The sequence below is a fragment of the Phymastichus coffea genome, unplaced genomic scaffold, assembly GCF_024137745.1.
Source record: "Phymastichus coffea isolate CEN01 unplaced genomic scaffold, Cenicafe_Pcof_1.1 PCOF00007, whole genome shotgun sequence".
NCBI lineage: Eukaryota > Metazoa > Arthropoda > Insecta > Hymenoptera > Eulophidae > Phymastichus > Phymastichus coffea.
Window position 1 is genome coordinate 4,607,565 of NW_026706818.1, and position 17,500 is coordinate 4,625,064.

The 17,500-nt window shown below is 42.9% G+C and overlaps 1 protein-coding gene across 4 annotated transcripts in view; it reads right to left on the reverse strand.

Annotated features, from left to right (window-relative positions):
- The window catches only part of LOC131669076 (glutamate receptor ionotropic, kainate 2-like), a 1,402,504-nt gene that overhangs the window by 830,117 nt on the left and 554,887 nt on the right, over positions 1-17,500 (reverse strand). For all 4 annotated transcript variants that reach the window (XM_058943701.1, XM_058943682.1, XM_058943691.1 and 1 more), the window contains one exon: positions 14,387-14,560. In XM_058943701.1, the coding sequence (XP_058799684.1) occupies positions 14,387-14,560 (174 nt within the window). The remainder of the gene's footprint in view (positions 1-14,386; positions 14,561-17,500) is intronic.

Below are 17,500 nucleotides of genomic sequence, written 5' to 3' on the forward strand. Positions count from 1 at the left end.
AATTCACTCCTAGCCGTGCAGCAAAGTGAGCGCTCGAGATCGAATAAACTTGTCTTATACCTAAATTTTTTCTCTCAAGTGATAAACTGAGCAAATCTTTCGTCTCATAGAACACTTTGTGCTATGAAAAACTTGGGCTGAATTGCATCTTTTTATAAGAAAGATTTAAGCTCTATTTATGGGACACTTCGCACCATAAGAAACTAGGGTAAAGTCTATCTTTCCTTAAAATCCAATTCATATAATAGATATTCATTTACAATTTAATTTCAAAGTTAATATTCCAAGCATTTTTGAAAACTGAAACAAATTCTTACTCATTAACGCAGCAGACCACGAGAGTACGAACAATATTATAAATAATAGATGATAATAACATCACATACTATTTTTTGACTTTTTTTCAACAAAAATTTTAGAGGACTTTTCTAATACCACATTCAAAGTTTTACATTCAGTTTCCAAAAGAGTAAAAATGTTTGTGGTTTTAAATTTTATAGATTTAATTTTCAAGGTTAATTTATTTTTGTAATGTATAATTCAAAAACGGAAAAAGTTTATTTAGAATAATAATGATAATCAAATTGTTCCTTATAAATCAAGCAATAAACATTAAACAAATAATTCTAATTATTTAAAACTTCAGACTTTTTCTGTTTTTTGTAGAATATAATCAACTACAAAACAATAAATATATTAAAAATTTCCAGCATTCAGACCTGAAAAAACAATAATAAAATACAATATGTTACGTATTACGAGGGTCGTTTGAAAAGTCCGTGCAAAGTCAGAGAGATTATGCTACTAGTGCGTATCAAGGTTATTTTCAGTTAGTGGCATATCTTGGAAGAGCACACACCAAGTTTCAACAAGATCGGCCAATTACTTTACATTTTACATTCGTTTCAATCAAAGAAATCGAGTGGTTGTAAAAAAATGGACGAAAAAGAGTTTCGCATATTGATTAAACATTACTTTTTCAAAGGCAAAACGCCTCAGGAGATTAAACAGCAGCTTGATAACTATTAGGGTGATTGTACACGTTCGATTAGAATGGTTTAAAAGTGGTTTCAAAATTTTCGGAGTGGCCATATGAGCACAAAAGACGCTGAACGTTCTGAACGCCCTGTGTCGAGGTTACCACTTCAGAAATCATTGATAAAATCCATGATATGGTGATGGCTGACAGAAGAGTGAAGGTGCGTGAGATTGCTAGTACTGTAGGCATCTCGAGCAAACGGATACATAAAATTTTGCATCAACATTTGGACATGAAAAAGCTATCCGCTAGATGGGTTCCGCGATTGCTCACGATTGACCAAAAACGAGATCGTGTGAAGTGTTGCAAGAATGGTTTGCAGCTGTTCCAGTAAAATCCGTAAGACTTTCAGCGTCGTTTCATCACTGTAGATGAAACATGGATACATCACTACACTCCTGAGACCAAAGAATAGTCTAAACAATGGGTTACCAAGGGGGAATCTGCTCCGAAATAGGCGAAGACAATTCCTTCGGCCCGAAAGGTTATGGCGACTGTCATTTGGGATTCGTATGGAATAATCTTCATCGACTATCTGGAAAAGGATAAAACCATTCCAGGCGAATATTATTCATCGTTATTGGATCATTTGAAAACCGAGTTGCTAGAGAAACGTCAACGATTGGCCCACAAGAAAGTCCTTTTCCACCACGACAATGCGCCAGCTCACGCCTCAGCAGTTGTGGCCGCAAAACTGATGGAGATAGGCTTCCAACTCGTTTTACATCCCCCGTATTCTCCAGACTTGGCTCCGTCGGGATACTATTTGTTCCCTAATATGAAAAAATGGCTGGCGGGGAAAAGATTTTATTCAAACGAGGAGGTGATTGCAGAAACGAATGCCTATTTTACAGACTTGGACAAATCCTATTATTTGGAAGGGATTAACAAACAAGAGCAGCGTTGGATGAAGTATATAAGCCTAAAAGGAGACTATGTTGAAAAATAAAAAAGATTTATTAAAAAAAATCAAGCAGTTTTTATTTTTGCACGGACTTTTCAAACGACCCTTGTAAATAGCTTGATTAGAATCAGGTAATATTCACACTTTAAAGAAGAAGTTCGAATTGTTCGTTCCCACACTGTGCAAGAATCCATTCGATGCACGAAATTTATTTTCGTTGCTTCCAATATTTCAGGCGTGATCAAATCAAAAACGGCTGCCATCTTAGTATTAAGATTCTCTTGATTTTTTACCTCCATACTATAATTGTTATCTTTTACAGTACCTTAGAGAAAGAAATATAGAGGATTAAGATCTGGTGATCGAGGAGGCCATAAATTTGTACCTTCTTGACTGATCTACCTATCTAGAAACATGCGAACATTAGTAGTTCTCTAATAAAGACAGTTTTGTGTGGAGGAGCACTTTCATGTAAATTCCAGATATTATTCCGTTCATTTTCCGGCAAGTCATTCAGTAACCTTGAGAGATAATTTTTTTTAAATCGTGGTAGTTTTGGCCATTTCAATTTCTCTGCATTTCTACTGGACCGATCTAAATATAGAAACTTATTTATATTTAGTATAAAAGAAAATCTGTTTTGATGCCTATTAACAACAAAAATTGGATTTTTTTCTGCATATTAATGGTTGTTAAATGTCCAAAAAATTCCCAACATTCTCAAACTCTTGCAGAATTCTTTGGTAAAATTCTCAACGCAAATGATTTTGCTTATTGAGTTGCTGCAATTTTATAAAGTGATAATAATGCAGACGATTGTCTTTAATGATTCTCTAATCCTGTTTAGAATTATAAAAGGTAATGTCAGGAGCATCAAAATTAATATCAATTGCATGAGACCAATATAATTTTTATAAATTTTGATCTCAGTCATCGAAAATATAAAAAAGCAGTACCGCGAAAAAAGACAACGACTGAGCGAAGATGTAAGAGTTGTAACAAAGAATGTTCGCTTTTGAGAGCTTTCTCTGAAAAATTTATTATAATAATATATTACATCAATTTATAGATGAATTTTCACAGAGTGAGCAACTTTCTTAAATTGAGAAATATTGACTAGATTAAAAATTATTAACAATCAAAGTTGATAAAAATGTTAAATTTTCGTTTTTTATTCAAAACTCGAAATAAACACTTATTATTTTATTCGTTTTAAAACGAGTCATATTTGCTCATAAAATTAATCTAGTTTGAATATAAAATATTTTTATAATTTGTTTAAACGATAGTACTATAAAACAAATTTTTACCACTTTTTTACAAAAACTAGTAGTAAATTTTCATTCAGGAGGATAAAAATACATTAGAATGCCTAGTTTTTACTCGGGGTATTGCTGTTGCCCATGAGAAGATACCCAACTCACGAACTAGTCATCAGTTCTTGGGAGTATCAACAAAAATGTCGGGCGCATCGATCTCGAATTATTATTTGTAACGATTCTGTCTGATTTATCTTTTTTTCTGCTTTCCACTGCACAATAACAACCCGTCATACCACCGATAACCGAGGAAAAGCGTTATCAAAACTACGGCGCTACCTCACATATACGCTTGAATGTGTTAGGGCAATTGATCGAAATCAAGACTGTATAAGGATCGTGACGTCACGGGCGTAGGAAATTTATTATTTACTATGCAAAATCAATAATTGAAAGTTTTACAAACGAACAAAAGCATTTTTTCAGTCAATTTCAATGCGCTTATCTCGAATTTCAAGTAATTATAATCATTTAATACATATTTGTTAACTTAATTTAATTTGCAAGTAAATTCACTAGTAATTTTGCAATAAATAAATATGATGCAAATTTGTATATAAAACAGCGATCTCAGCACCTTAAAAAAGAGAAGCAAGAATTTGACAAATTAATAACTGATTTTTAACAGAGTTATCGATAAATAAAAAATTTAAAATTTATTTAAACATATACACGTAAAATTACTGAGAACCAGCGTTATCCATTCGTTGATTTTATAATAAAAATAATAATTTAGGATTTCATTATTTAATTATTATTCAAAAACAGTTTGTTAAATTGCTGATTTTGATATTAAATAATGTTCCGCGTATCACAAATGACTTTTTGGTGTAAAAAATTCTAATAACTTCATTGTAAATGTTGTGCTATTCACTTATCTAACTTTAATTGTTTATAACTTATAACGGGGTTTGGGCTAACCCGCCGTTATAATCGAGAGGATAGATTAATTGACAGCTCGGCTTAATCAGTTACTAATGCCACGGGGCTAGTACGCTGGTGCATGTGTGGCCAAGCCTTTCAACCAGCCGCAATGTCAAGCAGCCTCGTGGCCCGCGTAGAGCGTCGCAGGTAGCAGTGGCTGGAAAGCGCGAAAAGTAGTGACAAGCGCAGAGAATTCGCCAAGGATTGGGGTGGGAGTCGGGCGCAAAGTCAAAGAAACGCAGAGAATACGAAGGATAAAGATAATTTATATAAATTATTAAGGAGAAAGCGTACAGTAGTAAATCGGTAAAGATAGAGAGAGAAGCGAGCGGGCAAGCGAGATAGAGCTAATCGAGCCGGTACTTACAATGAGGCGTCAATGGCCAGGCCCTCCGTGCGGTAAACGCTCGCTCGCTGAACAGCGTTCCCGGACGCCGGTTGCAGTGGTGACGAAATGTGGGCTACCTAGCACTACGCCTTGCACGCACACACTGTCGTGTCAAGGTGTCGCACCACTGCACGCACTCGCGAATAATCTAAGTCAATGCCGGGTCGGAAGTCCGAATCCGCAAAAAGGAAAATCCTTTAGCGCGCGCTCAAACACGTGTCGCCCGTGTTACGTCCGCCAGTCAATTGCCGCGGAAGGCGTCCCCACTCTTTCATCGTGCTTTTCGGCAGCGCGACCACACGCATACACGCATACACGCGGACGCGACTCTCCCTGCTTGTAGGCTCGTTAGTAGACATGCCGGGCTCTCTCTCTTACCTTACACTTCGACGTTGTCGGCAGCTGCAGGCTGCTGTATAATATAATGTGAATTCAAATATAGTATAAGTATATGAATTGTGTACATGCATGCGTGGGAAGAGAGAGACATAACGAATGAATTAAATTCGTTATAAACTTTAAGAGGCTATTTTTCCTTGAGAACCGATTTATACTAAAAAATTGGTCATCTCCTCTTTTGATAAAATATCGCCTATAAATTCGACCGAGTATTTGTTGCAGCGCTATCGGGCCTTTCTCCGATAGATACAACAATATTTAGCCGCATTTGAAACGGCCCGTCGAAGTAGCAAACTGCGTAGATGATACTATGTTCGCTGTTCGATGATTGATTTTTAAATACACCAATGACTGTTATGTCGGTCATATCAGGTATATAATACTACTTGTCAACTTCTTGCTTGCTCTCGTAAACGCGATTTACAAATATATCTTAGAGTCAGAACTTTATCATAACGTAGTAAAAGACAAAACGTTACATAAATAAGCTGGTCAGCGCTATTTAAATTGTAAATCAATTAAATGTTTAATTACGCACGCTTGATCATCAGATAAGTTATAGCTTTTAATTATTAGCATAACAGTTGTGAGAATAAATAGAAATTACATGTAATAAAAGTATGGAACGTTAAAAGCGTTTTCTTTCAAAGGCGCGTCTACATTTTGTCATCATGTATTTGTGCGTTTCGAGTTCAAATTAGAAATCGAAAAAATTCGAAAAATAATCGAAAGTATAGGAGCGCGGTTTTAGCGAGAGGGCTAGCCCTTTATATCAAGGGCAAGCAGCGTCAGTTATTAGAGAGTCTTTGCGTAGTCCACACTTAATCGTTTTATCATGTATTTTTCAATTTTTGAGTCTAATAAGCTAATTTTTACATATTATCTTGGATTATTTCGTCATCACATATACCAATCTATACAATCAATCCTACACAATTATACAATAATGTTTCTTATTATATTCTCGATGCAGTGAGTATTTGATCTGCGATACGGCCCTGGCCGAAATGGCCGGACCTGTCTGGTTCGCTCTCTCTCTCTCTCTCTCTCTCTCTCTCTCTCTCTCTCTCTCTCTCTCTGCCGCGATTCGCTCTTTCGCTGTGGTCCTGATGAGCGTATTGGAAATTAAGAACCATTACCGATGCTCGCAACGCTTTATTTCAAGGCTAATATCTGTGCCATGCATCGTCATTGAGAGCCAATTGGGAGCGAGAGTGGCTGTGGCGAGGAAGAGAGAGAGGCATAGATGCGTCGTATGTGACAAGCGAGCGAGTGCGAGTAACCCGCGGCGATCCGTTCGCGAGAGCAAACTCGCCGGTTGCTCGAGCAGACACACGCGTGGTAGGGAGAGAGTTCGAGCCGAGATCTCGAGAGGAAAAGATCGACCGTGACAGCCGAGAGCACGCGCGCCATAAGAATACGAATCGTCGAGTAAAGAGAGACAAAGGATCGAGGCGACGTTTAGCAGATTGCGGCCAGGAGAAATTTGCCATTAATGCCCAAGGCATTAGGGATTTCATCTTCGACTGCCGTCAATCTATCTACAGTTCCGGTAATAGTTTTTGTCAGCAGTCGCTCTCTCTCTTTTCATTCACGAGTGCGCGACGCGTCAGCAAGGTCCACGAGCACGGCGAGAACGGCGAGACCCTCCTTTGAATTCCTCTCAATCTATTGTACCGTGCCCCGTGCGTTTTTCCGCACGAGCGAAGGCACACGGCCGCAGAGAACGATGCGTAAATCCGTGTCGTCTTTCTTTATAATTATGAATCTTAATGAGTAATAAAATTGGTTAAAGGTTGTCAAGAGCAATTATTGTATGCGCCCGTTATAACTTTCCTCTCGAGTTAGCACCCATCACGCCAACTTCGTGACGAGACCCATCGGCACCGTTGCAGTGAAGAGTTGGCGGACTTTGGGTCGAGAGGGATGGTGTGCGGATTGAAATGCATTTATTTATTTTGAATTTAAGGTATTTTGAGCAAACAGAGGTAAGGCAGGAAAGCGCGCGTTAGAAAATGCGCGAAGGTCGAGCAGCGTAAACTGGCGCTCATTGTTGTGCGTCGCGAGCGTTCAAGTTGCGTCGGTTGGTGACCCGAGCGGTTTGTCTACTTTTGTGCTGGCAGGCTGTGTTTTCGAAACGAAGCAAGCTAAGAGCCGCGCGGGCCGTTGAAATACCGAGTTCGAATGTAAGCGAATGTAACCTTTTATTTTATATTAACAAACATCACCGCTTACTGTCGTCACTGCGCTTGGGCTTGGACGGTGTGCTTTCGGACTAGTGTTCCGAAGATCACCAATCGTCGTTAATTGTTGTGGTTGTGCGACACAAAGCCTAGTCGAGTAGTGTTGTTGCTAAACGGACTGACGCTAAAAATTGACACGTCTTTGCCCGAGAGCACGGCTAATGTGCATGTAATGAGATTTGACTTTGGTGTGTAATATTTGTTTTGAGAAAGAGGGATCTGTATGACGCTAGGGTAAACACATGGCATGTTTACCCTCGCACCTAGTGTCCTGGTATGAAAGGGAATTGCGTTAATCCGCAACCTTCTCGAGCAGAGTATTATACAAACCGACCAGAGGTGCATAAAACCGCACCTGGGTAATTGTAAGAAGCGTTTGTTGTGTAGGGTCAGTGCATCTGGTATCGAAGAGTTGTGTCACGTTAATAAATAATTTCTATGGCGTGGAGCAGACCGTGATAGGGGTTCATGCTGATGAGCGATCGTGACGAGCATCCGTTGCGCTAATGGCTGCTCGAGCCCCGGAGGCGCGACCGCCGGGTAAAACGCCGTCCCTCTCTACCATTAGGGAAATAGAGTCGGAGGGAGAAGATGAGCAGGAATTCTTCTCGGATGAAGAATTGAACGAGGCTGCAATAAAATTACCGATTAGCGTCGGGCAAGAGTCGAGCACGCTGATTACTGCGGGAGAGCTGGCGGACCTGGCTAGAAATTTAAAAGAAGTTTTTAGGGAAATCTTGCGCGAACTAGACGAGGAAGGGCGAACGGTCAGAGTTAAGGACAAAGGAATCGGGTGCAGAGCCGACCATGACCACCGTGAAGGGCACGCGCGGCGGAGGGTACGAGCTAAAGGCGAGGTAGAGGAAAGTACCGACTCGTCGGGCTCGGATACGGATGACGTGCGCGCGCCCTAAAGCCCTAGAGTGGACCAGGCAAGACGTCAAGCGAGAGCGAGCATCCACGCGTCGCGTCGGTATATTGGAGGTAGGCCGGCGGACGCGGTGAGCGATTTTCGTGCGTGGTCGCTCAAATTTAATAGGTGAAGGTAATATGGATGCAGACGGATTCATAAGGAAATTAACACGATGCCAAAGTTTTTATGGCTTGTTGATGATAAGATATTGAAAGCAGTAGGCATAGTATTCTCGGGGAAGGCGGCGTTGTGGTACCGAAACAATGAATTGAATTGGTCTACCTTGACGAGTTTTTAGAGAACTTTAACGAGGAATTTGATAAGAATTGGAGGCTATCGGATTTATACCAGGAGCTGCGCTTACCGACGCAAGCCGAGGGTGAGTCCTCAAGCGACTACATCACCGTGTACCAATGTATAATCAGGCGTTTTGACCATTCCCCGTTGGGAAAGAGGCCAGTAAGCATCTGCAAGGAGGACCTGCACCCGACATTCGTGAGAATGATGTATCAGATGTCGTTCACGTCTATGAGGGAATTGAAGCGAGTGGGCTGCGAGTATGAACGACAACGCGATCAAGAAAAACGCTGGCAGCCACCATCGGTTCCCGATAACATGCTCGTAGCTGACGCGGCATATAAGGGAGCCTCGAGATCCGGGAAAGATCTACAAATGCGGCAGTGGTGGAAGCGGAGAAGGCCGCAATCGCCTCGGCTGAGCGGTCAGAGAATGCTCGGTCACACGTCTAAAATAAAATAAAGAAAAATTCCTCCACGGACGGAGAAGTCGCGGTGAATGTGTTGTAGTCATGGCAAGGAAACGCAGTTGAGCGGCGTAGCGACGGCACCGGAGGTTTGAGTGCGGGAAACGCCCCACCCTCTGTTGACCAGATCAGCGATTCGGGACAAGCAAGATAACAGGACGCGACACCGCCGAGTCTGGTTCCGTAGCAGAGAGGGGAACGGCATCAGAATAGTGGCGGGTTTGCAAGTATTCGCCCGTTTAGTTGAGCTTGCTATACGTGTAGGGTGAGCGGACATCGGAGCGCGTAGTGTCCAGGCCGGAGCACCGGTGGAAGTCGCTGTAGCAGCGAGAACGCACCACGATGTTTTAGGTGCAAGCAGCTGGGGCATTATGCTGGCGCGTGTTCCAGTGCGTCGGTATCGTGTCAGATTTGCGATACGCCGGGTTTCATATTCACAGATTGCCTTACGTGTGCAGGCAAACTAAAGGCACAGGGTGACCCGCAGGCGGGGACCGGTATTTGGTCAACGACCCCTATGTAAACTGGCTTGAGCGAGCATGGCTGGCGGTGAAGGCACATCGCGAACGAATGGCGCGCAGAGAGCATGCTTTAGCGTGCGTAGGCAGGAGAGAGTGGCTCGAGACAAGCGAGGTTGCGTTCGCATCTGCCAGCAACCCGTCAGGCTCGAGTATGGATGATAGGACGATGAATGAAAAGAAACAGAATTCGAATCGCGTACACGTGGTCGGCGCGCGTGTAGTGGAAAACACCAGATTACCTCGTCAGCGATAAAGCGGAGGCGTATCAGAGTAAGGTTTTTCAAGATACCTTAAGCGAATATGGCGTGAAGCACATTTTTTTGTCCCCCCTATCACGAGCAGAACGATCCGGTAGAGCGAGTGAACAGAGTCCTGAAGACTATGATCGCTATTTTTGTCGATAACGATCACAGAAGTTGGGATAAATACCTTCATGTGTTTAGACACGCAATCAATACCGCGACTCAGTCCTCTACGAAGGTTTCCCAGGCATTTGACAACTTTGGACGTAATCCGCTACCGGCGAAAAATCTAAGACGAGAAGTGGAGAAAAAAATACCCGTGATCAGCATGAGTCCCGAGATTTGGCGAGATCATTTGCAGTGATTAAACGCGTTGCGCGATTTAGTACGTAAGCATATCGAAAGCGCTCAAGAACGACAGAAGAGTGCCTATAATAAGAAGCGCCGGTATGCTACGTTTAGCGAGGGGGATTTCTTTGGTGCTCCATCCGTTATTGAGTGCGGCGGTGGGCCGAAACGCCAGTCTGGAGCCTGAGTTCAGAGGTCCATATAAGTTAGTCAAAAAGATTTCGGACATTGTATACGAGTTGGAGGTAAAAGATAAGCGACAGGTTCCGATGGTGCATGTTAAGGATTTAAAAAGATACGTTCCGTGTCGTTTAGAGTGAAACGTCGATTTATTTTATTTGTTAGTACATGTTTTATTATTTGTTGGATTTCTTCTCTTTCTTTGATGTACATGTGATGTGATTGTCACTAGTGGTGTTTATTTTCCTTTACAGATGGCACAGCGATCAAGAGAATCGATGTCCTCGACACCGGAGGTTGTGACCGGAGATGCAAGTCCAACCGGTTTGGCCGCGAACGGTGGAACGGACACGCTGGAGCACGGAGTGAAGCTGAGCGTGACTGAACCAACGAATTCGCTCCCTCCGATCCTGGGAAATCGTCCCAGTAAGGCATCCTCCGAGTGTAGCTCCATAGAAAGTGCTTCTCGAGGAGACCCCCGGGAGGGGAAGAATTAAGCTTCGGAACCCCCAATTTCGCCAGTATTGACCGCCGTGGTGGACGAGTTTACTACGCTCCGTGTTGTCCACGTTGAACCGGAGCTCTTTACCCCTGGTGGAGTTCCGAATACCGTGGAATGTCTCGCTATAGAAGTAGACAGCGTAGCAGGGGACGTCGAGCTGGAGGAGCTCCTATTACGGAGTCCGTTGGCTCTTTCCACTGGGGCTGTCTCCCAAGCGGGAGAACTTAAGAATACTCCCTTGAAAAAAGTGATAAACCGAAGAACGGCGAAGATTCTGGAGGGAGGATTTATTAATTGGCTCCAAGAAGTGATTGAGGAGGAAGAGGACCCAGGCCCGCGGAAGTGGCTAAGGTTTTGGTCTCAGTGTGACCTGCGGAATACGTTTCCGGCCCATTGGAGTGGAAGCCCTTCCATCTCCAAGCCCTGGATCCACGGTTTTCCTTCCGGTGTCCATCTGCGATATCGAATATCCCGCCAGCAGGGTACTTGGAAGATGAGCGCCAATAATTAGCGGAGGCCTAGAGAGGTACGAGCCGAAGAAGAGGATGCTGTAGAGGTTCGAACTTTTCCATGGAAAGTTCGTTCTCCCCGCTAAACGACGGAAAATTCACTGAAGAATGAAGAACAGCGGCAAAAGAGAGACTAGAGGCGAGTTCTTCCTCGACTCCTTCTGGCTTAGGACAGGAGTGCATTCAACCGCACCCTAGCTCGGCCAGAGAAGTGGAAGGGACGGACAGCCGGCCAAACCCCGTGACCTCCTCAACTGAAGCCGTGTATGGAGAGCTGGTGCTAGTTTCGGCCCTAGGTCGGAGATACTTGAGCGAGATAACTCGGACAGTACTATGACGAGAGTAAGCCTTCTCGTCGGTATTTTCCTTAATTCCCCCTCTCTCTCGGTAAAGCACGGTGATCAGCGTTAGGCGCATTTCAGAATAGGCCTAATACATGGTCTTTGTTTCAGCTGACGGAGATTGCCGAGCGACGCCGAACCGGCCCGAAGCTATTACGCTGACGACAGAGTATAGAGATGTTAGAAAGAGAGAGAGAGAGAGTTAGGGGCGTACATGCTCCACGCAAGATTAGGCAAGCGTGCGTCGCGAACCAATTAGTGCATTGGTCGCGCGCCGCCTAATAAGTAAGTCAAGTGGTGAGAGAAAGAACGAGAAAGAATCTATCGATCGCGGAAGAAAAAAATGAGTGACACAGACGGTAGTGAGTCGAGCAGTCAATCAGAAGGTTTTCCAGTCGATCGGTTACTAAGACGGTAGACGTTCAGCGGTACAAAGTCGAACGTGCAATTGAGGACAAAGAGTCAGCCGAACGCACACGCCGCTAAGGAGCCGAGAAGAACCGAGAGGATAGAGGACGACTGCCTTGTTCCAGGATCTGCTCGGGACGCTACCCGGAGAAGCCGGCAGGAGTTGCCCAGCGACGCTCAGCAACATCGTCGGCAGGGCGCAGCCAGGCCTTCCCGTTCCTGCATTGAAGGTCAAGTCTCGCAAACTAATCTCTCTCTCTCTTCAACGGTATGGTACAGCGCGTAATTGTAAGCGTCAGATAGGTAGCAAGGCGTGCACATGCCGGCTACCCGCCCTAATTACGGTCGGCGTCATAAATTGTTCAAATAGAAAATCGTCGGTTCGATCCTCATTCCTCATATCCTCATTCATGTTAAACCTTTCCGCGCTGCCGTGATGCCTTTAGGACGGACTAAGCGCGCAGGATGCTCGTAGAGGAGGAAAGGGCTCGGGAACGCTCCAGTGATCCGCTAGGACTCCAGACTTCGCGGTCGGAAACCGTGGAGCCGGAGTCAAGGGTCCTTGAGACGAGGCCAGAGATTGCCAGTCCTAAGTCAGCTCTCAAAAGCAAGCCGACTACGGTGGCAGGCAACAATTGGCCGAAGTCGTCAGTTGCCGCAAGATGAGTAGCAGAGTGTTGCCGGAAAAAGAAGTCCGGAAATTCCCGTTTGAGCGGACGCAGGCGGGGGACGTAGGTCGAGATGAAGAAGTGGTGGAGCGAGGGACGGACGAGGGGCGGATTGCTGCGCGCAGAGAATTTGAGCTTGCGTTGCATGCAGGTCGCTAGGTGCGTACTATCGATTAGGCGATGCCTATCCTGAGCATCCTTCCCTATCATACACATGTTCTCTGCATTAATTGTAGAGACGGCTCCCATCCGAGGTCGCGGTGTCCAGAGGTGGCTAATCCGCGAACATTTTGTTGCTACTGTGGACGCTATGATGTGTCTGTGAGCAACTGTGATAGGTGTGTGGTTGCACATCGAGTCTATATCATGACAAGTACAAGTGGCTCGTAGCTCGGTTATTCCGCCCGTACACTTGCCTGGTCTGTCCAACGCTCTCCAACCACGGGCGATATTGGAATCCATGGCGATCACAGAACCAGCGCCCTCAGCTGAGGGAATGACCGAAGCCGACGCAGCATCTGATAGGAAAACGAAGGTGCGCCGGGGAGGAAAGAAGAAGCGTGCACGGATACAGGCCTTCTCATTGAGCAGTTATGGAGCGATGCTTGGCAACAGGGATGAGGAGGTGGCTAGCTGCCGTACCCCTCCTGTATTGGAGTTGATCGATGACTTGGGGGCTGTAACCGGGCGCTGGCCGGAATGTCCAGCCCTGTCTGAGTCACTCTCTATCTCTCCCGCGACTCGCTCCTTCGTTGTGGCCTTGGCGAGTCTAGTGGAAATTAAGAATCATTACCCATGCTCGCAACGCTTTATTTCAGGGTCAATACCTGTGCCGGGTATCGTCATTGGGAGTCAATTGGGAGCGAGAGTGGCTGCGATGAGGAAGAGGGAGAGACATAGATGCGTCGCATGTGACGAGCGAATGAGCGCGAGTGACCCACGACGATCCGCTAGCGAGAGTGAAGCCGCCGGCGTTGCTGGAGCAGGTACCGAGATCTCGAGATGAAAAATCGATCTTGAGGACCGAGAGCACACGCGCTATAAGAATACGAATCGTCGAGCATGGAGAGATAAAGGATCGAGAAGACGCTTAGCAGATTGCGGCCAGGAGAAATTTTTCATTGACGCCCAAGGCATTAGGAATTTCGTTTCTGCCTGCCGTCAACCTGTCTGCAATTCCGGCAACAGTTCTTGCCAGCAGCCTTCGTCAGGTCAGGTCGTCTCTCTTTTACTCTTTCAACCAACCGATCAATCAAACGATATCCCTGGCATGTGTAGCTCGCATGTGAAATCATCGACATCGTCAAGTGAACAAAGAGACCTACGCAAAAATAAAAATAAGGGATAACACTAGTAAATCTTAATTTCGTTTCCTTAAATTTCAATTATTTACCCGACTTAGGCTTGTTTCCTCGTTCTCTTACTGGTGATCAAATCGCACATATGCGTTTTTACTAAGTGGAGCCCCAGAACGCAATCTCGTCAGCAACATTGCTGTGTTCTGATTACGCTACGAATAGCATGTATTTCTATCTATAACGAGCAGATTTTTAATTATTATAGCTGATGAGATATTTGTTTTCATTTCGGGAGGCGATCACTTTCAGCTTATGTCAACAGGGAACATCGCTGCCTCGGCCGAAAACCCCTTAATAATATACGACTCTTATATTCTTAATTTTGGTGTTAAAAAATTGTAGTAGTCTAATAGATGATGAACTTTATTTTGAGTATTTATTTAAATTTTATTTTTTGTAAATAAGTTAATTCACTACCTCATAAAAAGCTTTCGTAATGTTGAGTCCAGCTTCATACTTAATTGCTCCATTGCATAACAGCGGCCTTGGTAGTAGAATTTTAGGATCATCAGAACCTTTTTGATTTCTGAAAACACTATTCAATGCACCACCTAATGCAAAAACTGCATCATATAATAGCGCAGCTTCAATCTAAAACGGAAGAGAATAAAGTTAATATTACGCTCAGAGTAAAATATTTTGAATGCTAATGTTCACATAGATTAACGGCATATATTTTTCTTCAATTTGCATACAGAGACAATCTTTACATTGTTATTGTTATAGTATTATTTCAAGATCTACGTTCATATTAAATGCTACGGAGGCACAATAGATACGTAGTGATCTTAGTTCTCTATAGTCACAAGTTCCAAATTAATGAATATATCAACAATTTTTGCTAAATCTAACGTAATATATTTTCATATACTAGAACTCATACAGTGCGCTCCGCGTATTAAATGTTACTTCATTGTATCATCACTTCAAAAATTATACTATCTGAAAAAGTTACTAGTTGTTCGTAAAAATTCAACTTGAGATACGTACAACATGAATGATTTATGAACGATAAATTATCTTAAAAGTTAAAAAAGCGTATCGTAAATAAAAATCGTAAAGTTCTTAGTCAACATAATTTTTAACACTATTATTTTAACTATATATCTGAAAATATAATTTTAATGAACCTTATGTTCACGTTGCAACTTAACGTTTTAATGTAAAGCTGTCCATGGTTGAAAATATCTTATATGAGATCTATTCCAACAAAATCAAATGTTCGATATTGCGTTTTCTTAATGCTAATTGCAAATTCTAATTTAATTGGAGATATAATCTAATAGAATAAAATATAATAGCATAAAAAATTCTCGTAGTTAGATGTAAAATTATGGCTACATGTAACATTCTTAGAAAAAATATTTGAGTAAATCTATTTATTATAATATCAAATGGATCAACAAATTTCACAATTATCATCCTTTTAACTAAAGACTTTGTAAACAGGCATTAGTAATTTTGTCAACTATATTATATTATATTTCAATTGTTATTGTTACTTCAAGAACTACGTTCACGTGGAACACTGTAAGGTACCTAGACGCATTAGTCATGAATAAGCAGAATCACCTCCTCAACCATTTTTTTAAAAAGTGTAGGAAGATAAAGTTTGACACGCACCATGACTGGACCTACAGTTTAAGGTAGAATCTAAACCACCGAAATCATGGTACAGACATATGAAAATTTCATTTAAAAAATCATGACATGTCCGGGGCTCGAATCTACGACCTTTTGCACAGAAGCCTGGACTCTTACCCAACCCACTGAGCCACCGTGACCCCTATAATTATATAAATAATTATATAAATTATTTCTTTATAGTTTTCAATTTAAATAGCATCAGAATAACAAAATTATATTTACATAGATAAATAATTTTAAGTAATTATGAGAGCCTCTTAATACACAATGTCAATTGTCGAAATAATTCATTTAATTCTGCAAAGTCTAGCCGCATTACGCCAATGAAGGTTTTAAAACGTCCGATCATCATTTCTTGAATAGAGGATAGCAATATTATTTACAAGAATAGAAAATATAAATACTGACAAAATAAAATAATTCTCACAACGAAGAGTTTAAAAATGTTAACATTTTTTAAGCTAAGGTCGTTGAAGATAGGAAGGGATAGATAGGTATTAAAAGATTATATCGTTATATAAAAAATTAAAAAGTTGATAGAACTTTGTAAACGATTTTTTTATGAAATAACTGATAATTTTGAAGAAGATTTCAATTAAAATGAAAATTTTTCAAATGATCTTGTAACAAAACTTAATCCTTTGTTACCAATTCTTTTCCGGGGTAAGTGAGGCGCTTTCGCTCATGACAATTGAGAGGGAAGAATGAGGGGAGGCTGATAAATAAATTATACACAGACAAGAACCAAATCTCACTTACAACCTATTATTATTAATAATCATTCACACTGAACAATCGCGCGCATAACATAATCTAAATTACCGACTAACAAACTAAAAATCGAACAATAAACTGCTTAAGATAATCGCAACTGAACATTTCGCATTTCACTAATACCAAATCGCACACTTAACCTATTACAAACTTACTTAAAACTACGCGGACTAATACCGGGAAATTGCCCGGCACGTGGGCGCCTGGACAATTCACCGGTCGCAACTTATATCACTACAAATTAACCTTAGCGCGAACCTTCAGATAGCCGGCACGTGAGTGCCAGGCTATCTCTTTCACCGCGCACCGGTCGTCGCATCAACAGAGAGAGAGAGTGTAGAGAGAAAGAAGAAAAGGAAGACTTGACCTTTTTTTCTTGTTCCTTGCAACGTCGAGAATCCTGGGCGATGTGCTGCCGCAGGACGTACCGGCCGTCGTCGCTGGTCAGATCGTCGCTACCCGCTGTCGCTGACCAGGTCTCCGTCGGTGGCGTTGACTCTCTTGGCAGGTGGGCTGGCTGTTGTTGCTGGCAAAGCCGTTGCCGGTAGGGTTAATCGTCCTTCCTTCCGGCTATCCCAAACTGCTCTCTCTGCTGGGCTCGGACTTCCGCACTCTAGCAAGACTAGGCTTAGACTCCCTCACTCTCGTAAGGCTCGGCTGCGACTCTCTCACGCACTAATTCTTGCGCGCCTCTTGCAGTCGCTCTGCGGCGCTCGCTCCTCTCCCTACCTTGACCTATTAGTTAGGCGGCACGCGACGCGTCGCTTATCGGTCACGCGTTGCGCGCCTGCCAATCCCTGCATAGGCCTAATACTCTCTTTCTCTCTCTCTCTTTCTCTCACTCTCTCTCCGCGCTCTTCAACTTTTCTTGCGCTCAACTGCGCTGGCTCGTCCTTGGCGCTGAAACAAAAGACCAAGTGTTAGGCGCATACTTAAATGCGCCCAACGTTGGCCACCACGCTTAGCCGAGTGGGGGAGGGAGAAACGCGGACGAGAGACGGGCAAACGGCCTGCTCTCGTCACAATCTATCCGTATGAACTCTATTACCTAGTAGATAAATAAAAGTTGTTTCAGATTACTTGAAACAACAATGTAATGATCTCCTCGAG